The following is a 27195-nucleotide window of genomic DNA, read 5'->3' on the forward strand; positions in this document are numbered from 1 at the left end:
AGCTATGGTGTTGTACAGTATGTCATGGGTATGTTTGTTGAGTAAGCCAGCAATTGAACGTAGATGTTGTTTATTGGCAGGTTGGAAGGCGTGAAGTTTGAGAATGGCACAGTCACTGTGACTGCCAAGAAGACGGGCAGCAGACCGAAGTTCAACCAGAAGAAATGGTAGGTGTCGTGCAGTAGAGTAATCCACGTTCACTGCGCTGTCGGTCTAGTATGGGTGCCCCTTACGGAAGGTGCCAGCAACACCAAGGTCATGGGTTTAACACGCATGCTAAAGAAAATGTAAGTGTAAATGTAGCATTGGCGTTGTCTACCACGTACGGGCCCTGTGCCTATGTGGGAACCGGGTTCGAGTCTGACCTGAGGTCATTTCTGTAGCCAGTCCCCATCTTTCTTTCACCCATTTCTTGTTCACTCTTCACTGTCCTGTCAAATAAGGCAAGAAATCCCCCAAATCATAGCTTCAAATACTACTAAATACCCAAAAGTAACTTCTATGTGAGTGTAATGTAAATTGTAAATGTAGATGTCGGTGAGGACTAGACTATGCAGATGAGGGTGGCACTGGCAGCTCTCTCTTAGCTTCTCCCTGTGGCTTTGCGTCTGTAACGCTTTAACCTCTCCTGTAAAGAGGTTGTTGGGAGCTGTCTATTGTAGTCAGCACAGCTGCTCAGAGTCTGACACGAGCGACCTTTCAAGGACGCCTCCTCCCTGCTTCCAAATGCCAGCTAGATGTTTTTTAGAGCAGTTTGGTCCCGCTCTCTTCTGTTGAGTCCTTAGTAGAGTTGACTAAAGACAGTGAGCAGTGTGTGATTTCTCCTATCTCCTGTCCGTTCTCATCATTACACGTTATGAACACTAGCATCAATTGGTAGCCTAACTTCACTTTATGAAACATGTTTTCATATAAGATGTACTGTGTAACCATTAGTAGTTAATTAAGAACAGACCACTTAAGCAGATCACTTAATGTCTCTTTATTGAACCACCATTTTTCATAGGAGAAGTATGATGTAGTTCTAACCATTATTTAATTGAACAAAGTGCAGAGTGCTTAAGGACAGTTGATGGTCGTGTTATTCAGCTATGTGTGTATGCAGGTTGGATGAAGTGTTTATTTGGTTCTGATTTCTCCGTGTCTTGATTCTATGTTTACAGCACCTACCTGTGTGATGTCACACTTCGAGCTGAGGATGGCAAAGAATTCCCCTGCCACAAATGTGTCCTGTGTGCACGATTGGGTAAGAAAACTGCTAGACTAGAGAAGTGCCATTGTACTTTTCAGTATTCACTGATAATGATGGCATCTTGAGAGGTTGTGTAGACATCACACTTGCAGGGAGGCAAGTCAATAAGATTAATTCTGCTTTAACATTTCAGGTCCCATTATAATCCCTTTTCATAATGAAGTGTGCATCTATTCTGATCAAAATCACATATTCATTTTATATGAATGTCTTTTTTATTTATTATTATTATATTTTGTATTATTTTCTGACAGAATATTTCAACAGTATGCTTGGAAACCCCTGGATTGAGGTATGTTATGCCCATACACACAATGTGTTATGATGTACCGTTTTGCTGTGTAAATTCAGTGAAGGTTACTGCTGACCTGAACTGATACCAGTTTTGTAGATTAGAGTACATTTTAATGAATGGTTGGATGTGTTTGCCTGCCCCCTGTAGGCCACAAGCTGTACTGCGCTGGATATGCCCACCAGCTCTGAGGTTCTGCAGGTCATCTTAGAGTATGTTTACACAGACGACTCACCAACTGTCAAAGGTAACATTTGTCTGTGTGAGCTAAATCACAGTAAATTTAGTACTTAACCAGTAATACTTGAGGACAGAACAGAACTATGGTATAATGTTGGCTTTGTTGACTGGCACTCTCTCTCGCTGCTTTCGCCCTCTCTCTCTGCTTCTCATGCTCTTTTCATCTTTTTATCGTTCTGTCTCTATCCCTCACTCAATCTCTCCGTCTCTGTCTGATATCTCTCTCAGAGTCCCTGAAAGTGGAGTTTGTGTGTAACGTGCTGGTGGTGGCGGACCAGCTCCTCATCCCCCGACTGAAGGAGATGTGTGAGGTGGCCATCACTGAGAACCGTGAGTCTGCACGGCCTGTTCTCTTTCTTTTCCCCCACCCTGTGCCACCTTGTGCCCCCATGGTGCCCTTTACCAATGACCGCCTTCTGTTTCATTGTGAATGGGCAGAGAGTGTTTAGTGAGTGTTGGTGAAAGTTGAATTCAAGACTGGAAGAAATTAGCAGAAATGCAGTAGCAATGAGAGACCATGAAATGTTAATGCAATTCAGCAACTTGTAGCGATGCCAGGCTAAAGATCCGTTAGCGTAGACTAGAGAATAGCATTACATGACTAAGTGAAACTAATTTCAAATGTTTAAGATGACAAGTGATGGGCAACAAACAAATGGCCTTATGTGTGAAAGATGCTTGAGGGTTCCTTCTCCCCCGTGTCCATAGTGACCCTGAAGAACGCTGCAGAGCTGCTGGAGTTTGCGTCCATGTACAACGCTGACCAGCTGAAGCTCTCCTGCCAGCAGTTCATCGTGCTCAACATGGCTGCCCTGCTCGAGTCACGGTGAGCATGGGTATTATCTACAATGAAAATGTGTGTGTGTGTGTGTGTGTGTGTGTGTTTGTGCTTTGTTCTTCTGCCTTGTGTATTGATTTTATGTGTGTGTGTGTGTGTGTGTGTTTTCAGGGCGTTGGATGTTCTGAGTGAAGATGTGTTGGTAGAGCTGTCTTCAGCCTACAGGAGAATGGTAAGATTACTTTCACACACACACACACACACACACACACACACACACACACACACACACTCACAACTGGTTGGTGATTTGCAATCTGTGACATATGAATGACTTCCCTTTGTAGATCCCAGCCATGCAGAAGCGCCTGATCACTCCTTACCCCAACGCCCCGGACCTGAGCGGGTACGAGGACCGAGACCTCCTCTCCTCTCTGGGCCCCAGCAACGACACCAACCACTCCTGCAAGTAAGGAAGAGTCATCGACATCTACACGCCTTCATCCAACTTACAGCAATGGAATAACATTTATGCTTTTAACATTTAGCAATTTAACATTGAAGCTAAAGAGCTGCAGTTGTAAAATTAGAATAACATTTAGGTTATTAACATTTGCACATTTTTTATATTTTTACGCCATTCTACAGGAAGATGAACAAAAAAAATATGGGGCTCTAATTTCAGTCTGCAGCATGCACACACTGAGCTGGTGTTTTGTGTTGTTGAAATGATCCCTGTTCTTCTGTTCCTTCAGTGAGAGTCTGCTGAAGAAAGCCAAGCTCAAGGCCAAGCGGAAGCCAAGGCGCCGCAGCGACAGCTCCGGCGGCTACACCCTGTCTGATATCATCCATAGCCCGCCTCCTTCAGGTACCAAACCCCCTCCACTCCTTCTGACACGCTCAAGCCTATCCAGTCCTAGCCTCACTTTTGAAATGCCTTATTTGGATAAGCCAATGAGATGAAGTCATCACAACAATATCCATTAAGTTGATCATTAAAGGTTCTACCAAATATTTGTTGCAACCATTATTGCAACCATGTAAACCAGCTGATTCGGATTAGCACAGCCCCTCATCCAGATAGATCAGCTTATTAATGCATGTTTAGAGTGTCCCAACAGAAACAATGCATGGTGCAGCTTTTCATTTCTGATGCCTAGATGGCCAACTTTGGGTTTTAATTATCTAGCAGGAAAACATGAGCACATACACATGATGATGCACACATACCATCCCTGTACTCTTTAAACTCAGCAAGGTCATTCAGGGTGCCGAGATTCACACATAGAATATAGATAAACAAACATGGAAATGACCTCTCTTTTATATTAAGTACCAGTGTCTATTAAGTGAATACACTGATGATGACTGTCCCCCATTATTTTTGGGCTTCTTATGCCTTTAATGAGACTGTGGAGAATGACAGGAAGCGAGTGGGAGAGAGAGTCGCGCCACGGCCGGGGCCAGACTGTCCCCCATGCTTACCCTGTTTCTTATAGAAGTCTACTTTGTATTCCCTCTGCTTTTCCAGCAGCCACTGTTTCTACATGGCTGCACAATGGGAAAATAAGTCGGTACTACGAATGGCTCTGTGCTCCGAGGTCACAGATGCAAGACTGACAAAGAAAATTGGCTTCCACAAGCCAGCGCTTTAGTGTATCAGCAAAGAATTATTTCTGTGCTTTATTTTTTTCTTTTCTGCACCATAACAAATATCTTTAGAAAAAGAAAACATTACAGACACCAACTGATCGGTTGTGTTGTGTTGCTGTTGCTGTTGTGTGGCACAGGGGAGAAGTGTTTGTCCTCGGGGGTGTTCTTCGGGGACCTGGGACCCCCAGCGAAGGCTAACTCTGTGGAGTCGCTGCATGAGGTGGTCACCTCGGACTCCGAGGGCAGCTACATGGGGGTGGGCAGCCCGCGAGACCTGCAGTCCCCCATACCCCTGACCCGACCGGAAACACTGGTAGGACACACACACACACACACAGAGAGAGAGACCTATGTCATATTAGGCCGAAAGCTATCATGTGGTGTGTGGTGTAGGAGCATTGAGCTGACCCAGCAATGTCAGTGCATAGGGTCTTGCTCATACAATTGAATTAGCAGATCAATTTTGCCAAATTATTAAATAATCTTGATTTATACTTTAGACTTTGCCTGTTATTGCATACCAATCCTATGCAACTGAAGATACTGAACTTGTAGGCAACACATGGGCAGATAAATCAAAGTTTAGGTGGGACAATTTGGTTAAACTGTGTCCTGGTCAGGAGGAGAAATGCGGCCCCCCTTGGATGAGGACTCCCCCCAACACCCCCCATCTGAGGAATGGGGGCCCCGCCCCACTGGCAAGCTCCGCCCCTGAGCCAATACCTGTGGTCAAATCCAGGTAAGCCTCAGCAGCATCCTGTGCTGAGCTACGGTTCTCTCAGTACAGATGGCATCTGTTATCCGCAGAGCTGAATTTGTGCCAGAACTAGCCAATTAAGCACAAAATAATGTGGTGGATCTTCGTGTCTGTTTATGTGACGCCTCCCAATTGAATGATGGGATCATTTAATCCTAAAGTGTGTGTGTGTTGTGTGTGTGTTCTCCCCAGCACTGTCCGTCAGACTCCTGTGGTGGACCTCAGGATTATTATGGAGATGGAAGCCAACTCCATGAATCAAGGAGCCACCCCTAAAGCCCTGGATCGTGAGTATTAGTTTTTTTTCTGTGTGTGTCTTTGTGTTGTAATGGTCACCCATTAAAATGATGTGTTTTATTTTGAGCATGTACTCATATGGTTTTGAATGTTACTGCTGGTATAATAGTAATTATGTGAGTCATGAACATTAGATAGGCTACCAGAAATTAAGTAAACACACGGGTATAGGGACTGATTTTCACTCTGATAATGAGGAACTCCCATCAATTGGCCTGTCAATCAATGGGAGGCGTTAAGGTGGGACAGGCTCAAAGTTTTCTTAGGTTCTGGTATCACGTTAGGTAGGGGCAGCCTTGAACAGGCCTATGGGTTTGACATGTTGGACTACGTGAGTGTGGAGTATCGTCGCCACGGTCTCGGATTACCCTTTTTGTTCTAAAGGACATTGTTGGATGCTTTGCTTTTTTTTTTCTATATGGGGATTACTCATCTGGACGGACGTTTGCCAACAAGGACAGGCTGGTGAGACCGGGTTTTTAAAACCGGACCGCCCGTGTCCTTCCTAATTTTTCGCGTTCGCGGAGAGGCTGCCACTTCATAAAAAGGACATTGTTGTGTTTTCTCGGACATTTAGTTATTCCACGGTCTTGACCTATTGAACAATATACTTGACATTGTTTTGTGGGTTGTTTTGTGGGTATTTTTGGGGTTGCTGGTGCGTCGCGGCGCACTTTTTTTTGTTTATGAGTGAATGAATGGAGCTGGCCTATACTTTAGATTCCCTCCGGTACAATAATTCTATAAAGCCACGGAGGTTTAACGTTTGTGTCCTTGTGTTATTCAACCGTGTTTGGTAAAACATCCTGGGGTTATTGCTAGGGCGATCCATGTTTGTATTTTTTTGGTTATTTAGCATGTCCACTACTTTGATTGCCAGCAAGTGTAATGGAATATTAAGCCCGCCTTTTGATGCGTATTGTAGCCCTCGGCTTCCGAAAGCATTAGAGGCGTTTGTTACATAGTGGTGGCCGATGCGGGGACTATTAAGACTTTATTTTGTTTTCCATCCAGCGTTTTTCATAGGCATATGAAAAGTGTACATGTTGTTAAAATTTACTATACAATAATTTTTGTTTGTAGTTAAACACTGCAATACACTACACATACCATTGTCTGCTAAACATTAACATACACAACATACAACATAACATTCAACATGTTTAGTGAGCATCAGGTAGTTACAGATGTACTTGAAGAAGGTGATTTGGTATCACCTATAGGAAGTCTAAGCATGGCCAGCTTCAAAATGTCCATCCCACACGCCATGTGACTGTCAGAGCTGACCGCAGTAAAGCGTCAGTGAGATAAGCAGTCTTTGACGGGCTGTACTTGAATGAGCCTGAGCCTGATGAGGAACAACAGGGTGTTTTGAATGAAGTAAACGCTATTGAAGAACAATTGGAAAGCTTTAAAAGTCATTATGGATGCTCTGGAGGAACAACAGAAACAATCTATTGATAGTGCCTTGAGTCATTGAAAGAAGGGATGAGAGCTTCAATTGATACCCTTGCAGAGGAATTTAAAGGATATGTAGACTCTAGAATAAAAAGCTGGATGAAGCTATAGTGGCTTGTTTGCTTGGTAGGGACCAAATGTGGCATGAGCAGATTCACGAAAATTATAAATAAATCACGGTTGTCCTGGCGACCCCGTCTTTCTCCGCCTTTCACAGTGGGTGATGCCGATGGCACAAACTTAGGCCTTCAGCCTGTCCATGATAAACCACCCATCCACCTTGAGTTTCCCCAGTTTGGCGCGCCAGGAAAATCCAGCTCAGTGGATGCCACAGAGTTCGTGAGAGCAATGTGAAAACTTTTGTCTCTGAGACCATTGAGTGACATTGAACTTATTGGCGACTTAACACTGTCCTGAAAGGCTCAGCACATAGTTGGTGGGTGGCTACTCGTTCAAACATTACAAACTGGGCTGAATTCAAGGAAGCATTCCTGGTAGCCTTTCTGTCTTCTGATTATCAATCAGAAATTGAAGAGCAGTTACGGACCATGGTGCAAACCCCATCACAGTGCCTGAGAGATTTCTCATATGATTATCGGGCCTTGTGTCTTAAGTTAGCTCTGATATGCGGAAGAGGAAATTGTGCGCGTATTTTGAATGCTTGTAACCCACGACTAGCCAGTGGATTACGAGGCATTGTTAGGACAGTGGAACAACTTGTAAAGGTTGGGTCTTTAATAGAGAGGGACTGGAGTAACACAAAAGAATATTGGACACGCGTGTGCAGCAGGCCAGCCCGCCCGGACAAAAATTCAAAAACTGCAAAAAGGGGCCTGAAAAGAGCAGGGATGCTGATCTAGCTGTGGTTCAAGGCATGCCAGATCTCCTGGTGGTTCCTGTGGAGGTTAGAGGCATTGTAGGAGATGCTGTTGTAGACACAGGATGCACCTTCACACTTATGAGAAGAAGCCTGTGGGAAAAGATAAAAAAAAGAAAGATGAGCCATTAAGCACCCGGTTTAGGTCAGAGGTTTGTTATGGCTAATGGACAGGAGAGTACTGCTATTGGGAGAACAACATTGCTCTTTTCGGCTGCATGACTTACAACTTTCTGCGCTGTATTTGTCCTGGATGATAAGCACCTGTATATGCCACTGTTGCTGGGTTTGGACTTCTTATGTGCCAGTCAGATGGTTTTGAAGCATATGGGAAAGTTCAGTTTGCCCGGCTGACCAAGAACATAAGTTCACCGCGGAAGTCCGGGGCGGCTCTTCAATGGGGCCAAGATGGGCCAGGAGTCCACTTTTATCTTGCTGTCACGGAGGCCACAGACACTAACTCAAACATCACCCCACTGCTGGAAATGCAGCCAGAAGTAGTGAGACCATTGCTGCAGAGATGGTCTTCAGTCTGAACAGAGACCAAAGGTGTCACTAATGTCCCTCAAGCATCAGATCTTAACTTTGGATGAGGTGCCAGTGAGACAAAGGGCGTATAGGGTGTCACCTCAAAAGCAGTGCATCATAGCGGGAACACATTCAGAAGATGTTGAAGGAGGGTGTCATCGAGCCGTCCCTCGTCAGCTTGGGCCTCCCAACAGTCCTGGTACCCAAAAAAGCGGCTCTTATAGATTCTGTGTCGACTTTCGCCAAGTTAAATGCCAAAACCCACCATGATCATTATCCGATGCCTCTTGTTCATGAAATCCTAGAATCCATGCAGGGTGCAAGTGTCTTTAGTTCATTGGACTTACAAAGCGGATACTGGCAGGTAGAGATGGATGAAGACAGCAAGCGGAAGACCGCGGTGATAACACACATGGGCCTGTATCATTTCAAAGTCATGCCATTTGGTTTATGTAGCGCCCGGCGCCACCTTCCAGCGACTCATGGAACATATCTTAGGAGAGCTAAGAGGAACAATTTGCTTTGTTTATATCGATGACATAGTTGTCTTTTCAAGGTCCCTAGAACAGCACCTTAGTGACCTGGAGGCAGTGTTCCAAAAGCTCCACCAAGCTCATCTCACTCTCAATATCAAGAAGTGCCACCTGTTGCAGACCCAGTTAAAATTTCTGGGACATGTTGTGTCAGGCAAAGGGAGTTGAGGTAGATTCCTCTAAAGTGGAAGCTATTAGCAATTACCCTGCACCAACCGACTTGAAGTCATTGCAAAGATTCCTGGGGCTTGTGGGCTGGTATCATAAATTCATCGAATCTGGCTGATGTGTCTGCTCCGATGAACCAGCTGAAAAAAAAGCGGTTGCTTGGAACTGGACCGCCAGACTGCCAAGCAGCATTTGAGCAGCTTAAGCTGGCTTTGCAGGCTCGCCTGTCCTGGCACATCCCACATCCGTCACCCTTTTCAGGTGCACACTGGCGCAAGTGATGTGGGGTTGGGTGCCATTCTCACCCAGAATGTTGCTGGTGAAGAAAGGGCAATTGCATATCGTCTAGAGGCTAAAGGATGCAGAAGTGAGGTACTCCACAGCAGAAAAGAATGTCTGGCTGTAGTGTGGGCAGTGGAAAAGTGGAGGCATTATTTAGGGGAGCACTTTTGATGTCTTCACTGATCACAGTGCTCTTTCTTGGGTTTTAACTGCCCAAAAACCTCATCCAGGCTTACGGTGGACCTTGAGATTGCAGCCTTTTTCATTCAGCGTCCATTACAAGAAAGGGTGTTGCAGCGTTGTCCCCGGCGCCCTGTCCAGCTCACCTGCAGGGGACATGTGCATTGCTGTAGCCAAGACACACTGGGCTGAACTGCCAACAACTCTACAGGAGATTGAAGAAGCACAGCAGACAGATCCTGTCTGTGAAGAGCTGAGGCAAGAAGAACCAAGAACAAGCCCAGGCCGGAGTCCACTATCAAGACCAGCAGGGAGTTCTGTATCGTGGAGTGCCATCCAAATACACTGGATTTAACTACCAGCTGGTGGTCCCGAGCAAGATGGTGCCAGAGTTCCTTGCTTACTTTCATAACAGTCCTATCGGAGGCCATCTTGGAAGGATGAAGACCCTCCTCAGGATCTTGGAGGTGGCCTGGTGGCCATCTATCTGAAAAAAAGATGTGTGGGATCATGTCGCTCGTGTCAGAAATGCCAGCAGTATAAAGCAACAAGCGAAAAGACCTGCTGGCCAATTACAACAGGCGAGCGTCCAGACTCCTGGTGAGATGATTGGAGTAGATTTCATGGGTCCATTCCCACTCAGTAAGGCCGAACACAATGCTCATGGTTGTAGTGGATTATTACACCAAGTGGGTGGAGTTGTTCCCAATGAAGATCACGAAGACTCCCTTGGTCTGTAAAATCCTGAAGGATGAAGTCTTCACTAGGTGGGGAGTGCCTGCCTACATGGTATCGGATCGTGGACCCCAGTTCACCAGTCAAGTCATGTCCTCTCTGTGTGAGTCATGGGGGGTTATGCAAAAAGCTGTCAACAGCATACCACCCTCAGGCGAACATGATGACTGGGGTGAATAGAACCATGAAAACCATGATAGCATCTTTTGTGGAGCAGCACCATCAAAACTGGGACAGGTGGCTCCCAGAATTCCGCCTGGCCATTAACAGCGCCACACATGAGACAACTGGGGTGACACCAGCCTTGTTGGCTAGGCGTAGCATTAAGGGGGCCATTTGAGCGTCCTCATCTCCAAAACACCAACACCTACCTCACCTGCATACACAACAGTTCACAGACAGCAAAACATTCATCAAGAGGTTCAGCGACATGTAGGTTTAGCCAAAACCAGACAAGCCAGATACTACAATGCCATGCATAGGTATGTACACTTTATGGTCGGTGATCTGGTCTGGCTTAGGGGCAGCCCACTGTCGAAAGCAGCTGTCAAATTTTCCGCCAAACTTGCACCCGTTGGTGGGACCTGCTAAGGTAGAAAAAGATTAGGTCCAGTAAACTACATTGTGCGCTGGGTGTCGGATAATGCAAAAGTAGACACAGTCAATGTGGTGGACATGAAACCCTTCTTTGGTCCAGATATGCAGCTGGCTGGGGAATGTAATGGTCACCCATTAAAATGATGTGTTTTATTTTGAGCATGTACTCATATGGTTTTGAATGTTACTGCTGGTATAATAGTAATTATGTGAGTCATGAACATTAGATAGGCTACCAGAAATTAAGTAAACCTGCGGGTTTAGGGACTGATTTTCACTCTGATAATGAGGAACTCCCATCAATTGGCCTGTCAATCAATGGGGCGTTAAGTGGGACAGGCTCAAAGTTTTCTTAGGTTCTGGTATCCGTTAGGTAGGGGCAGCGAACAGGCCTATGGGTTTGACATGTTGGACTACGTGAGTGTGGAGTATCGTCGCGACGGTCTCGGATTACCTTTTTTGTTCTAAAGGACATTGTTGGATGCTTTGCCTTTTTTTCTATATGGGGATTACTCATCTGGGCCGGACGTTTGCCAACAAGGACAGGCTGGTGAGACGCGGGGTTTTTAAAACCGGACCGCCGTGTCCTTCCTTATTTTTGCGTTGGCGGAGAGGCTGCCACTTCGTAAAAAGGACATTGTTGTGTTTTCTCGGACATTTAGTTATTCCACGGTCTTGACCTATTGAACAATATACTTGACATTGTTTTGTGGGTTGTTTTGTGGGTATTTTTTGGGGTTGCTGGTGCGATCGCGGCACTTTGTTTTGTTTATGAGTGAATGAATGGAGCTGGCCTATACTTTAGATTCCCGCCCGGTACAATAATTCTATAAAAGCACGGAGGTTTAACGTTTGTGTCCTTGTGTTATTCAACCGTGTTTGGTAAAACATCCTGGGGTTATTGCTAGGGCGATCCATGTTTGTATTTTTGGTTATTTAACGATGTCCACTACTTTGATTGCCAGCAAGTGTAATGGAATAGTCGCCCGCACCTTTTGATGCGTATTGTAGCCCTCGCTTCGAAAGCATTAGAAGCGTTTGTTACAGTGTGTGTGTGTGTGTGTTTTGCTGTATGAAGCGATGTAGACTGAGATGATTTGAATGTTTTTTTTCTCATGTGGCTGAATATCTTAAAAGCGGCAGTTGGCAAGATTTTTTTGATCATATTCACTGAAACCAACACTATGCTCCGACAGAACAACATAAATCAGCCGATTCTACCACCACCTAGAGCCTGTTATTTGTTTTGCAAAACATCCACAGCTCCCGGTTCTTCTGGTCCAATCAGAGCAGGGCTGTGTGAGATCTGACTGTCAATCACAGTCTGACGAGCACAAACTCGATGAGAGGGTGCTCGGTGGTACTGGGGGAGGGGCATGAGAGTTGTAAACATTCAACATTTTGGTTTCCTCAATCTGTCAGACTTGCCAACTGCAGCTTTAAATCTTAAATATCTTATCTCTCACTTTATAATCTAGACAACTATATATGCAGCTTTAATCTGTCAAGCCTAAAGCCTCGTCTCACTCACACTCTTTCTCTCTCTCTCTCTCTCTGATGGACAGGTGGGGTAATGTAACCAAGGCATCGCCCCTCCCGGCGAAGCTCTCTCAGAAGCAGAGGAAGCTGATGGCCATGGCCTCCAAGGACGGAGGCCAGGAGAGGGCTGCTGTTGTTCGGTCGCCCCCAACCCCCGTGGTCACCCCCTCCAAAACGGCCAAAGCATGGTCAGTGGTGCTCAGCGACTGGATGTGTATTTTAATACCGGCTCTGGTGGTGCTGCGGTGCATCTCACTCTCGCACATGTAACAGAGGTCGTAATTCGATGGGGCGGTGGTAGTGTAGTGTTTAAGGAGCTGGGCTAGCATGCTAGTAGCCTGAAAGTTGTCGGTTCAATTCCCGGCTTCCACCGTTGTGCCCTTGAGCAAGGCACTTAACCCCAAGTTGCTCGGGGACAATGTAATCCCTTGTAATATAGCTGACATATGTAAGTCACTTTGGTCAAGAAGCGTCTGCTAAATGTAATGTAATGTAATGTAATTTGCACCGTCATGGGAGTCGAACGCTCCAATCACTGAGCTCGTATCGTGGAGTGCCATCCAAATACACTGGATTTAACTACCAGCTGGTGGTCCCGAGCAAGATGGTGCCAGAGTTCCTTGCTTACTTTCATAACAGTCCTATCGGGAGGCCATCTTGGAAGGATGAAGACCCTCCTCAGGATCTTGGAGGTGGCCTGGTGGCCATCTATCACGAAAAGATGTGTGGGATCATGTCATTTCGTGTCAGAAATGCCAGCAGTATAAAGCAACAAAGCGAAAAGACCTGCTGGCCAATTACAACAAACGAGCGTCAGACTCCTGGTGAGATGATTGGAGTAGATTTCATGGGTCCATTCCCACTCAGTAAGGCCCGAACACAATGCTCATGGTTGTAGGTGGATTATTACACCAAGTGGGTGGAGTTGTTCCCAATGAAGATGCGAAGACTCCGCTGGTCTGTAAAATCCTGAAGGATGAAGTCTTCACTAGGTGGGAGTGCCTGCCTACATGGTATCGGATCGTGGACCCCAGTTCACCAGTCAAGTCATGTCCTCTCTGTGTGAGTCATGGGGGTTATGCAAAAGCTGTCAACAGCATACCACCCTCAGGCGAACATGACTGAAAGGGGTGAATAGAACCATGAAAACCATGATAGCATCTTTTGTGGAGCAGCACCATCAAAACTGGGACAGGTGGCTCCCAGAATTCCGCCTGGCCATTAACAGCGCCACACATGAGACAACTGGGGTGACACCAGCCTTGTTGGCTAGGCGTAGCATTAAGGGGCCATTTGGTCTCATCTCCAAAACACCAACACCTACCTCACCTGCATACACAACAGTTCACAGACAGCAAAACATTCATCAAGAGGTTCAGCGACATGTAGGTTTAGCCAAAACCAGACAAGCCAGATACTACAATGCCGCCATAGGTATGTACACTTTATGGTCGGTGATCTGGTCTGGCTTAGGGCGCACCCACTGTCGAAAGCAGCTGTCAAATTTTCCGCCAAACTTGCACCCGTTGGTGGGACCTGCTAAGGTAGAAAAAGATTAGGTCCAGTAAACTACCGTTAATGCTGGGTGTCGGATAATGCAAAGTAGACACAGTCAATGTGGTGGACATGAAACCCTTCTTTGGTCCAGATATGCGCTGGCTGGGGAATGTAATGGTCACCCATTAAAATGATGTGTTTTATTTTGAGCATGTACTCATATGGTTTTGAATGTTACTGCTGGTATAATAGTAATTATGTGAGTCATGAACATTAGATAGGCTACCAGAAATTAAGTAAACACACGGGTATAGGACTGATTTTCACTCTGATAATGAGGAACTCCCATCAATTGGCCTGTCAATCAATGGGAGGCGTTAGTGGGACAGGCTCAAAGTTTTCTTAGGTTCTGGTATCACGTTAGGTAGGGCAGCCTTGAACAGGCCTATGGGTTTGACATGTTGGACTACGTGAGTGTGGAGTATCGCCGCACGGTCTCGGATTACCCTTTTGTTCTAAAGGACATTGTTGGATGCTTTGCCTTTTTTTTCTATATGGGGATTACTCATCTGGGACGGACGTTTGCCAACAAGGACAGGCTGGTGAGACGCAGGGGTTTAAAACCGGACGCCCGTGTCCTTCCTTATTTTTGCGTCAAGCGGAGAGGCTGCCACTTCGTAAAGGACATTGTTGTGTTTTCTCGGACATTTAGTTATTCCACGGTCTTGACCTATTGAACAATATACTTGACATTGTTTTGTGGGTTGTTTTGTGGGTATTTTGGGGTTGCTGGTGCGTCGCGGCGCACTTTGTTTTGTTTATGAGTGAATGAATGGAGCTGGCCTATACTTTAGATTCCGCCCGGTACAATAATTCTATAAAGCACGGAGGTTTAACGTTTGTGTCCTTGTGTTATTCAACCGTGTTTGGTAAAACATCCTGGGGTTATTGCTAGGGACGATCCATGTTTGTATTTTGGTTATTTAACGCATGTCCACTACTTTGATTGCCAGCAAAGTGTAATGGAATAGTCGCCCGCACCTTTTGATGCGTATTGTAGCCCTCGCTTCCGAAAGCATTAGAGAGCGTTTGTTACAGTGTGTGTGTGTGTGTGTTTTGCTGTATGAAACGATGTAGACTGAGATGATTTGAATGTTATTTTCTCATGTGGCTGAATATCTTAAAGCGGCAGTTGGCAAGATTTTTTTGATCATATTCACTGAAACCAACACTATGCTCCGACAGAACAACATAAATCAGCCGATTCTACCACCACCTAGAGCCTGTTATTTGTTTTGCAAAACATCCACAGCTCCCGGTTCTTCTGGTCCAATCAGAGCAGGGCTGTGTGAGATCTGACTGTCAATCACAGTCTGACGAGCACAAACTCGATGAGAGGGTGCTCGGTGGTACTGGGGGAGGGGCATGAGAGTTGTAAACATTCAACATTTTGGTTTCCTCAATCTGTCAGACTTGCCAACTGCAGCTTTAAATCTTAAATATCTTATCTCTCACTTTATAATCTAGACAACTATATATGCAGCTTTAATCTGTCAAGCCTAAAGCCTCGTCTCACTCACACTCTTTCTCTCTCTCTCTCTCTCTCTCTGATGGACAGGTGGGGTAATGTAACCAAGGCATCAGCCCCTCCAGTAAGCTCTCTCAGAAGCAGAGGAAGCTGATGGCCATGGCCTCCAAGGGCCGGAGGCCAGGAGAGGGGCTGCTGTTGTTGCGATTAAGCCCCCAACCCCGTGGTCACCCCCTCCAAAGCGGCCAAAGCATGGTCAGTGGTGCTCAGCGACTGGATGTGTATTTTAATACCGGCTCTGGTGGTGCTGCGATGCATCTCACTCTCGCACATGTAACAGAGGTCGTAATTCGATGGGGCGGTGGTAGTGTAGTGGTTAAGGAGCTGGGCTAGCATGCTAGTAGCCTGAAAGTTGTCGGTTCAATTCCCGGCTTCCACCGTTGTGCCCTTGAGCAAGGCACTTAACCCCAAGTTGCTCGGGGACAATGTAATCCCTTGTAATATAGCTGACATATGTAAGTCACTTTGGTCAAGAAGCGTCTGCTAAATGTAATGTAATGTAATGTAATTTGCACCGTCATGGGAGTCGAACGCTCCAATCACTGAGCTAAAAGCCCAGGCTCCCAACTCAGCAGTTAGAAGCGTTCTTAAGGTTAGGGCTGTGAGGATTTACACGGGCAACCCCCCCCACACACACACACACACACACCATGCACCTCCATACACACACACACACAATATATTCCTTTTTGATTACTACTTTTTTAAATTTATTCTTTAAAATTGAGCTGGCTCTTGAACACAAGGAATTTCATTACTTATAATTCCTTTTATAAGTACATGCCAATAAACTACTTGAACTTCAACTTCAACCGTTTTTTTGTATCGCTATTTGTATAAAACCTTTCTCTCATTAATAATGCACACAGCTCACACAACCACATCTCACATCTTACTGGTCCTGCAGGGCAGCTTATGAAATTGTCAAGGTCAGGTCAGAGAAATTGTTCTCTGACACTGGATTGGAATCGAAGCCTAGTGTTAATAAAAAAAGTATTTTGCCTCAACAGTATGGATTTGACCTCAGCTCGGCTGGGAGGGGGAAAGAATAGCGAGCTAGCTCTCTGTTTTGTTTGAACATCAACAGAAGTGACGTTGCCCAACATCACTTAGAGCACCTTTTTAAGAGATCATGTCTGGAATTTTACGTGTGGATGGGTAGCACGCTTAAAAGCACGTCTGCGCTTCTGTTTGTGGAAGTGACTAAAGCATTTGTAACCGCTCCCTCCTTTATGACTCGATCCAAATCCAGCTTTCTCAGACACACTGTCTATGTCCTTGTCCCTGACCTGACGTGTGCTGTTGGAGGTCATCTTCATGTGCTGTTGGAGGTCATCTTCATGTCTTTGTTCCCAGGGCGACAGCGGTCCAGTCTCCACCAGTGCTGCGGTCCTTCCGGGACGTCCTGGAAGAGGAAGTGAAGCGGGTCAAGACCCCTCCAGCTGCCCCAGTGGCTGTTGGGAATCCGGGGCCCGCAGTGGGGTTAGTGCCAGGAGCCAAGAGGGTGACCTTCAAGTGTGCGGAGAGCAGCGATACAGACAAACCTGCAGGGTAGGACAACACACACACACACACACACACATATATGCGCACTCGCACATCATACAGGCACACAGACACTCACAAACATGCACACATCATGCACATACACACACTCACATTGCCCAGACATACACATATCATACACACGCACACATCACACAGACACAAACACACAGTCACTCACTACAATACTCATTTTAACACTTACATACTCACGGTGGCACCCACATATGTATACAGTCATACCCATTTGCACATATGCACATATGAACACACACTCAGTATCTGTCTCAGACACACACACTATCTCTGCACACACATTCACAACCCACAACACTGGGAGTGAGTGTGTCAATACTTCATTAATGCAGAGGGGACCACTCATTGCAAGCACATGGCTGTATTGTATTTTGGCCATGAGGGGGCACTGTTGTGCCAATCTCAAACGTATGACGATAACAGAGTTGTTAGTCCTCGGCACCCGTTTCCTCAAAGATGTGTGAGATTCTACATAAACATCTTGGGTTACTACTTTACCCTTGTTTTATTTCATTTTATCCCAGATTGATCAACAATCAGCATAGGTTCATATTGTCTTGTGACTGTAGCTGTTTTATAAGTTTTAGTAGTTTGGGTTTATGGTCTGACTAATTGGGGCCATGGCGTGCTGTGTGTGTGTGTAAGATGATCTCAATGCACCATAGACTGTATAGTCTATGCAATGCAGTGTGTGTGTGTGTGTGTGTGTGTGTGTGTGTGTGTGGCTTTTGCGTCTACTGCAAATAAAATGCCATTTTTTTACTGGCTAGTCTGTATACATCATTACAAAACGACATTACTGGTGTCTGCTACAGATTAAGGTTCATAGAATGAGGAATTTGTGAAACTGCTACTCACTCAGTAGGCCAGCTCCAAATTGCCTGCCTGTGTGTGTGTGTGTGTGTGTGTGTGTGTGTGTGTGTGTGTGTCTGTCTGTCTGTCTGTCTGTTTGTCTATGTGTCCATATTCTAAAAAAAAGAGGCAAAATGTACTGGTCGAGTTTGTGTCAGCTTCGCAGAGACACAGTCACCGTGACCTGCTCTGTCTGTGTCTTATGGGGTGTGTGTGTGTGTGTGTGTGTGTGTGTGCGCGTGTGCATGTGTGCGCTAGTGCAGAGACCACTCAGCATTGAACCTCTGGACTGATAGAAATTACTCATCAGATTCTGCACGGGTGGCTGGCTGGTGTTTTCAGCCAAGCAGAGAAAACCGAGTGTTCGAATTTAAGAGTGAATTTAGTGCTCTGTGCGCTGTAGCTATCTAGCTGTGCAGAAAGATGCTGTGCTATTGGTGCTGACCTAGAATGACACCTGTGGCTCCTATGATTAAAGGAGTAGTTTGTATTCTTTCGAGTACTAATAAATTACAATTAAAAATACATATGGATATGAACAAAAGTAAAAGGGAAAATTTTTAATTTATCGGCCATATGGCTTTGTTTAGTAACAGAAGCTCCAGAAGTTCGAGTGTGGAGAGGGTGTGATGACTGGGGCTGTGACGTTTCCCCTGACCCCTGACCCGTGCATGCTTGTGCCCCCTCATTCACTGGCACTTCCTGTCTCTTCCCATCAGGCCGTGGGTGCGGAGCGGGGTGGGCAGCCCACCGGCGGGGGCGGCCGTGACTTTCGCGGCCATTGTGGAGGAGGAGAGGAAACAGGAGGCGGCGTTGATCCGCAGCCGGGAGAAACCGCTGGCTCTCATACAGGTACAATCCCGCCTGGCTGGCTCCACCTCGTTCCCCTTGTCCTCCTTCATCCCTCTCTCTCTCTGCGCTCCTCATCTGTTTTCATGTTCTCTCTTTATGCTTTTCACTGTTTCCTCTCTTTCACTTTTATCTTTCTTCTTCCTCTTTTTTTCCCTACCCTTCCTGACTTTTCCATGACTTTTGTCTACCCCTCCTGACTTTCCATGTACTCATTATTTCTTCTCACATCATGCTGCTAAGATGGTTTTGACTTCCTGTGGGTGGTTTTGACTTCCTGTCTTAAATGCACCCTTAACAAGATCTCGGGGTTCCCCTACTGTTGAGAAGCGCAATAATAAACAAACTAAATATGCGTCTTTTGCAACAAAGTATTAACATAACTCCGATACAATATAGAGGGAATTCACCGAAGGCAGTCTGTAGAAATAGATCTCTGAATTCCTTTAGCATAGCAGCTCTTTTCCGTTTTCCTAGGGTTAGGGTTAGGGCTAACCCTGGGGCCACTCAGACTATGGCAGAAGTGCCGTTAGTCACGTAATGAGGTTATGAGCCATCAAAAATGATTTTGGAAACGCTATGATAAGGTCAAAAAACTGGTAAGAGTGCCTTTAAATCTCTGTGTTCCCTCCTGTTTACTTTCCGTTTGTGTTTTCAGATTGAGGAGCGAGCCATTCAAGACCTGTTGCTTCACTATCGAGCCGCCAACAACCCTGATGAGCTGATTGTGGTGGAGAGGGCTCCCCTGGGTCCTATTGCCACCCCTACCTGGAACAAACACTAGCACAAACACCGGCACTGTGTACAATTTAACACAGAGAAATGTTGACAAGATAACCCCCTCTGTGACCTCCATGAACTCAGTGTTGCACCTCGTGTTGTGGATGAAGTGTGACAGACAATAGTCTGGCTTTTTTTCTTTTCTGTTTTTTCCTCCTTTTGTTCCATGTCATTTTTTTGCTAACCCTGCTGCTTCATATCCTGTTTGCACAACAGGAGGAATACAGTGAGGAAAGATAGATGGCAAATGACCTGATCATCCTTTATTGGCGTTTAGTAAAACTTAACAAAAGTGATGGTGTATGTGAAGTTGTGTGTCTTCGGAAGGATGGCTGTCTCATGATGCACACAGAGCAGTCTTGAAGCTGCCAAAGATGAACTGGAAATGAGTTGGTAACAGGTTCCATGGAACAAAGCTTTACTGGCCATGCAGTGGGGAAGACAGGGTGCCTCAGCAGGAAAGTCCCAGGCTTTACCTCGGGCCTGGTGGAAATAGCTAAACCACTGGCGGGCTTGGATGAGTTGAGGTATCACACATGCATATCTGAATCCAAATCTAGGACAGCTAGGGTGGGGCTGGGGACATTTTAATGTGATACGCAGTTGAAGTAGTAGTGCTAGTCAGCTGGTGCTGATGCATATTGCAGTAGAACAGTCAGTGGTCGTGATTCTGCCAAGTTGTTTGATGCACAGTAAGAACCAGACTCATGCCGGAGTCCCATAGCTGGGAAGTGTGCCTTTCTGCCTTGTCGACCAATTATCTGTTACACTCGCACAAAAAACCCATTCAATAGAGACAGTATACATACAAAGGATTAGTCCCTGCCCTGCAGTGGATTGATCTGAAGCAGATTTTTTTCTGTCTTGGCTAACTTTTGCGTTTGGTACCATTTCAGCAGTTTGATTGCTCAAGACTTATCACTCATCTTAACAGTGGCATGCAATAAAAAAATCATCTGAATGAAGAAATATTCTTGTATTCTTTGGCCTTGTGAAAAAGTAAAAATACCTTGATGGATTATGGTTATAATGTCCTTTTATCATTTTCACATCAAAACTCCTGCTCAATCAACTGATTTTAGGTGAAAATACTAATGGCACTCTTGGCACACCAATATTTAAATAGTGTCTGACATTTGTCTATTAAAAAGCAATCCATTCCCATTAGGTAAGACCAGTTATGAAATAACCGCATTAGAGATCAATTATTTCATTTTACATTTATTTTTAACTTTAGAGAAAATTGTATGGTGCCTTGGCAGGCAGAGAAGACACTAATAAAATGAGTCGTTCTTCTTTTCCACTATTGCAAAAAGTTTGTGCAAATAAGACCAAGGGTGTTCAGGCAAGTCAGTGTCAGCCGTTTCTTCCATAATTTCATTGATGATTCATTCATTGATTCATTTATTCCAGTTTATTGAAACAATCTGATAGTAGCCTACAAAGACACAGATACCTTCACATAGTAAGCTAAGTAAACATAGGAAGAATCAACAGAAAATATACATAAATGAAGAGTTAAATTATAATAAAAAAAAATAAGATACAAATAAAGGACTATATTTAAGTCCCCACATTTGAAACCATAAAGCATCCTTAAAATGATGCAGCAGGCTTGTGACGAATTCAACGTGGAGCGCAATGGTCCAACAAGTCTCAACAAAACCAAAAGGCGTTCAGAGCAAATCGTTCGCTGAGCCCTGATTGGTCATGTGCTTAGGTAGCGCTTAGGTGCACTCGCTTTGGTAAAAAGGAAAGACAGGTTTCACTAAATTTAATGGAGTAACAAGTAAGAATTTTCACTTAGAGATGTAGTGGAGTCAAAGTATAAAGTCGGCCCCTTCTCAATGTCCAGCAGGCCTGGCGCACAGTTGCCTCCATCTGTGCAAGAGTAGAGTGGATGCACGCATCTGCAGCTTGACCGCAACACCAAAGAGCCAGGCAGGTGTGGCAGTCAGAGTGCATACTCAATCGTAATTCGTGTGGTAAAGCATTTCTGCAGCGTCCTATACCTCTTGCCTGCCCAGAGTCCAGAGTCATCAGTACGCCAGATAGTTTGCAAATCATCCCATTATCGGTTACATATTACATTATAAACATATGGTTTATTTACCCTATGCTAGGCTACATTAAAATATTTGTTGTTGTGCATTCCTCAAAACAAGACGATAGGAGAACCACATAAAATTCAAACACTTTGATATTTTTACTATTCTTTTTTAAGGCATCTAGCCTATATGTTCAGCAATTAAGCCACATCTGTAGCCTACACATAAAGCAGCCTACACGCCACATGCAGCTTCGAAACCTAATGAAACTACTGTATCTAAGCCAGATAAAAGTAGTACATAAGTATCCAAATATGTTTGAAATTGTAATGTGTGATATGTGTTTGAAAATTAATAATGTGTTTTAATTTCAAATAACCGTCTAGCCTATAGGCCTACTATTAGGCTACATGTTTTATAAGCATGTATGAACTGTCTCTTCAGAACTAAATTCAAAACCGTTGTGTTACTTAAACAATCTGCAAATTTCCACGTTGGAATAAATTGTTATTGAACTAATCACGTTAGCTTGCCTGTTGTTATTGTTCTTTCTTTCTTCACTAATATTAAGCCAATATTAAGCCAAGAGACGTCCTCCCATAAATTCATAGAGCCTCGCATCTCCAATCAGTCAGCAGCTTATTATTGCACCAAGCATGATGTGTTTGTTTTTGCATTCCTGTATGATAATCATTTAACAATCAATCGTTTGTACTTTTTATATTAAGCCCATAACATGTCTGCAATGCATCTAAATACTGCAAGACAGAATGTTTCATGCTTTGCTACACAACTATAACGTAACTGTTCCTCTGATGACAAAAAATAATAATCTCTGATATGGTCACGGCGCCCTCTGTAGACTTGTCAGCCTGCTGTAGGCCTACAATATACGTCATTGCACAAGTACGACACATTCATAATGTGAGTAAAATTACATGTAATGACGTTTAAAGTGTACTCAGTGTTAAAAACAACAACAAAAAACTGGTGATGTGTGCATAAGCCTATATGTTCAATGTATGGAGTCCATTCATATGGAGTCAATGTAGGGAGTATGTAAATATTAAATAGGCTGTGTTTAGATAGATAGATAGATAGATAGATAGATAGATAGATACTTTATTGATTCCCAAGGGGAAATTCAAGTTTACAGCTTTTCGGAGGCAGTGTGATATAGATGCCATCAAGGGTTGGGAGTTGTAGTTGTCTTTTACAATCTTTACAACTCCAGCATCTATCTGGGCCAGACCAGCTTTCGCCAACATCCACCCCAAAAAATAACACTTGCTGTGCTTTCTGCATGCAGCAGAGCCAATCCAATGCAGTTATTGGGCCATGCGAGATTATCTGAGATGTGCTGGGGGTAAAGGCAAAGAATGTTATCGTCCTGCCTGAGTTGTCAGGACAGTGTGAGTAGTTCCACTTTACAGTAGCCTAGATCTGCTGGTGCTCAGTGCACCCTCTGGTGGCTTGTCAGAGAACAACAGAGAACAATGGGGTTTCGGCGAAAATTAAATAATATTTTTAAGATAAATACCGAAAAAATTGGTAACGCTCCACGATATTGCGTGTCATCCTTGCGCAGGGGCATGCTAATCTTCTCTGTATCGTTCCAATTTTAGTACATGTGCTGCCGTAGCAAGCACAACTACACTGAGTGTTCGCTGTGTACTTATCCCTGATGAGAGAGAATCAGCTAACTACCGGTGTTCCATTTGAGACGTGTTCTTCAACACAAACATTTTAATTGCGTCAATGGAGATATTTCTATGGATGTAGTCTTTGAATATAACATATAACTTATAACACGCATTATACATGGTTTTATATCTAAACTGACAAAATAGGCTCGAGTCGCAGTGTACGTTGCATTATGGGTAATGCAGACATGTTTATCCCCTAGCGGTTATTGCCATAGGGAGGGAAAGTAATCTCATCGCCATCTAGTGGTTGCGTTCCTAGAGTTTAGCGGAGTGGATGGGATTTTTTTTTTAGAAAAAATATATCTCGGTGCACATTGGGATCTTAATTTAATGCCTTTCATATGTTAGGCACTGGGGTCACCTCTATTGCTTCAAGTGGTCATACCTTATTTTTAGGATCAGTTGAATTGTTTTGAGTTTTTGTCGTAACACAGTGATAAGGAACTACAGCTGCATGTGAAGTCACATGTTTGGGAGCTTAATCTCTAACTGATCAATGCTGACGCAATTTGCTTTAACTGGCTTAACATGTTTTTGTAATAACGGACGCGGATGTAAACCGCGTGGTGATAACTTTTATGTCAGGATAACTGGTGTTGTGCTTCTACTCACATGAAGAGCTAGCTGTAAGTGTTAAGTGTCAATGCTAACCATGCTAATAAACAAACCATGCTACCGTGAGTAACGTTGAAGGGTAAAGTCACGTGACTTCTTTTGTAGTTCGTTTATGAAACAAAAGGAGCAATTTCGATTAAATAATATTTCTTAATATTTAAAATTATATTTCTTAAATAAGGCAAAATAGGGTCTGACATTTTCACAGTTAGAATATTAATACTGTATAGACACTGAAAAATATTTTTGGTGGATAACATCGCTGATTTGGCTTCACAATATTTTTTAAAAAAGAGGTCTATGGGACTTAACATTGGAGCTGCTCTTCGATAGGAACGCAACCACTTGGGGCGCTGGTTTTCACTTTCCCTCCCTATAGACATACTATGTCTATGGTTATTGATTCCGACAAGCCACTCAAGCCCCCACGAACATCTACATACTACGACGGAGTATTAGGGCCACACATGAAGAGAAAAAATATTTTTGCCATGGCGAGATTAAACTCGACATGTTGACTTTAAAGTCGACATGTCGACATTAAACTCGACATTTCGAGAATAAAGTTGAAATTTAATGTCGACTTTAATCTCGGCGCGTCGACTTTAAAGTCGACATGCTGACATTAAACTTCATAATAGGCCCTACTGCCTACACAGTTTAAGCTATGTAGCCTACACTAATACACAATATGTTACATGAAAAATGGGCTTCAAATAGGTGTTATTTCAGATAGATTGCAGATATTCAGATTGATTGCGTCTTGTCTGTTAACGATCATTGCCGTCATCGTGAAGTGCTGTCTCGCGGTTATGGAAACTATGCCGTTTAGGCTAAAGAGCTAGAAAAATATATGTATCCAATGATGTTTCTATACAAAATGTTATTTCACTCTGTTTTACGTGGTTAAGGCCACTGCACATCCAAATAACTGCCCTTCATGACCCACGGGCGTCACTCTCCATAGGATAACATGGCAAAACTAATTTTTCTAAAACTGCTTTTCCATGTCTCACCTGCAATACGTAGCCTATAGGAGGCTAGAAACACAGGTATAGCCTAAGCATATATACTATTTTGATCTCGTGAGAGAATATGTGTGCATGCACTTTATTTATACACTTTGTGTGCATATGTCGGCTACTAGCCTACATGGGGTGGTCGGGAGGACAGCTTCATTCGTCCCTCCATAGACATTCAGCAATGGGCTGTTTTGCATCCATTACGAACAAGCAACGTGAAAGTCTAGGATTGGAGAGCGCCTAGTATGCCTCTAGTGCATAAGCATGAAGTTGAACATTAAGATGCAACAACTAAATGTTTAGAACAACACTTTAACAATAGGCCTACAATAAATAAATAAACCGCTATGACGTTTAGGCTACTTTTGACCATCGCATTTATCGCCTGTAACTCCGTGATAAGGACCTAACAGCAAAGTATTTGGCGGAGCAACGTAGGTCAATATGTTCTATGTTTTGTCCACATGATATAGGCCTAGGCCTATGTCTAATCATTGTTGCACTCGAACACTCTGAATCATTGTTGCACTTGTTGCATTGTTTCATTCGTCCTCCCTTTCAATCGTCCCGAGCGGTCGTTCTCTCTCCAAACTAACTTTGTTCTCAAAATGTTGAGTTTAATGTCGACACGTCGAGATTAAAGTCGACATGATATTTCAACTTTATTCTCGAAATGTTGAGTTTAATGTCGACATGGCGACATTAAAGTCGATACGTCAAGATTAAAGTCGATATTACATTTCAACTTTATTCTCGAAATGTCGAGTTTAATGTTGACATGGCGACTTTAAAGTCGACATGTCGAGTTTAATCTCGTCATGGTAAACATATTTTTTTCCTTCATGTGTGGCCCTAATACTCCGTCGTAACATACTGAAAGAACAAGACCACACCTATAAGAGTAAATATTTGAAAATTAAGTTGGCTGCGTCTGTGATCAGCTCACTCTTTAGTTGAGTTGCACTCGTCATCCGACATGTGGCGTCTCGTAGCCGATGCGTTAGAGTCATTCACGGCTGTATGGAGTTTACAGTAATTTGTGCAAGTCAAAGACCAAATTTAAAACTCGCAAACAAATGATTTGTGTAATTGCAAAATAAAGCTGTCTTTAACTCTTTGGATAACTTTTTGGACTCTTTAACTCTTTGGATAACCCTCAGATTATTCCTCAGTGACACATTTTTTTGTTTAGGCTACTGCTTTGCAGTTGCGCTTCTTGCTCTCGCGTTTACGCTGCCTGTTCTGGCACAAATTTCATATGCCGACAGAAGCCACGCAACTGCAGGTGGCAGTATTTCAGCAGCCCGCCAACACGGATCTCCTCCAGATTGCGCGTGCAGATCACCTGGTGGCACAGGTCAGGATGGCGCCGAAGTTGCCGTAGACACTCTCAGCGATGACAATGGGTGCAACATCTGGGTCATGGGGTTCTCCGAGCAAGTTTGTAGAACTGCAGCAGCGAGTCGAGCTTGAACTGGAAGGAGTCCATGTTGAACTCAAACTGCCGCCTCAGTAAGTCCACAAACATCACCTCCACGTTTTTCTGTGTGTGTACTCACACAACTGGTTTACAGTAATACAACTAAGGGAAGTGTTCCCTCAAAGGTAAAGACAAGTCTATCAAGAGATCAGCAACAGTTTGAATCTGTGTGCACCTGAATATTTTAGCATTAATTACAGTGTAGTAGCCTAGACTACAGTAAATCAGTAAATATAAAAACGCTTTCTTTCTCTCTGACCAAGATTAATCAAAAGACAGAGGACTCACAATAAAATATAAACAGTTGTAACCAAAACATATATTTATTGAAATTACTCACCATTACTTATCAAAACAACATAATTTTATTTATAGTTGTAAAATAACATTTCATAATGAAAACCCCCATCTCCTGAAAATTTGTATCTGTGTGTGTGTGTGTGTGAGAGAGAGCGAGAGAGAGATATATAGGTGCTGATCCAGATGTTGAGGTGTGTGTGTGTGTGTGTGTGTGTGTGTGTGCATGTGTGTGCGTGTGTGTGTGTGTGTGTGTGTGTGTGTGTGTGTGTGTATGCTTGTGATGTTTTTGCACATGCTCAATGCGTATGTTTATGTAGAGAGTACACACGGTTTGATATGAGTAAAGCAGAGTTGTGGAGGGCCCATTCACTGCACCCTGTTCTGTAACAGAATCTTAAAAAGATAGATTAAATTAAAAGTTTCATTGTGTGATAAATAGCGATGAATGTTGCTCCATTAGCCATTTTACTGAGTAGTGCTAAACATATGAAAAACATAATTATGAGATCCAATATTGATTTTTTACATATGCAAACATGTCAAAAAGTACACTGATTGCTTTAATTATTGAATAAGAACATGAAATGTTGCCATGACTTGCCTTCCTGAGAGCAGTTCAGCAAATAGCCAGTAGAGAGCAGCATTGGTCTGTCAGATTATTATTAGAAGCCAGTCCTCTATCATGTTCCCATTTCTCCTCATCATTATCCA

General features: G+C 44.0%; 1 protein-coding gene and 1 non-coding gene across 3 annotated transcripts in view; one reads left to right on the forward strand and one right to left on the reverse strand.

Moving 5' to 3' along the window:
• Window positions 1-20282, forward strand: part of ibtk (inhibitor of Bruton agammaglobulinemia tyrosine kinase) — a 33584-nt gene extending 13302 nt beyond the window's left edge. Inside the window, exons 13-28 of one of the 2 annotated variants that reach the window (XM_048260734.1) lie at window positions 81-167; window positions 1164-1246; window positions 1507-1544; window positions 1695-1791; window positions 2013-2114; window positions 2493-2610; window positions 2734-2794; window positions 2910-3031; window positions 3318-3430; window positions 4353-4528; window positions 4836-4954; window positions 5165-5263; window positions 12193-12354; window positions 16608-16802; window positions 18404-18536; window positions 19192-20282. In XM_048260734.1, the coding sequence (XP_048116691.1) occupies window positions 81-167; window positions 1164-1246; window positions 1507-1544; window positions 1695-1791; window positions 2013-2114; window positions 2493-2610; window positions 2734-2794; window positions 2910-3031; window positions 3318-3430; window positions 4353-4528; window positions 4836-4954; window positions 5165-5263; window positions 12193-12354; window positions 16608-16802; window positions 18404-18536; window positions 19192-19317 (1831 nt within the window). In that variant the 3' untranslated portion in view covers window positions 19318-20282. Of the gene's footprint in view, window positions 1-80; window positions 168-1163; window positions 1247-1506; window positions 1545-1694; window positions 1792-2012; window positions 2115-2492; window positions 2611-2733; window positions 2795-2909; window positions 3032-3317; window positions 3431-4352; window positions 4529-4835; window positions 4955-5164; window positions 5264-12192; window positions 12355-16607; window positions 16803-18403; window positions 18537-19191 lie in introns of those variants that run through there. The other variant, XM_048260733.1, reaches the window with a different exon arrangement.
• A 2622-nt stretch (window positions 20283-22904) lies between these two features.
• LOC125306657 lies at window positions 22905-23010 on the reverse strand. The gene has a single exon (XR_007195587.1). It is a non-coding gene; the product is annotated as a U6 spliceosomal RNA (small nuclear RNA).
• Between the last annotated feature and the right edge of the window lie 4185 nt (window positions 23011-27195).

The sequence above is a fragment of the Alosa alosa genome, chromosome 13 (genome assembly GCF_017589495.1).
Source record: "Alosa alosa isolate M-15738 ecotype Scorff River chromosome 13, AALO_Geno_1.1, whole genome shotgun sequence".
In the NCBI taxonomy this organism is placed as follows: Eukaryota; Metazoa; Chordata; class Actinopteri; order Clupeiformes; family Clupeidae; genus Alosa; species Alosa alosa.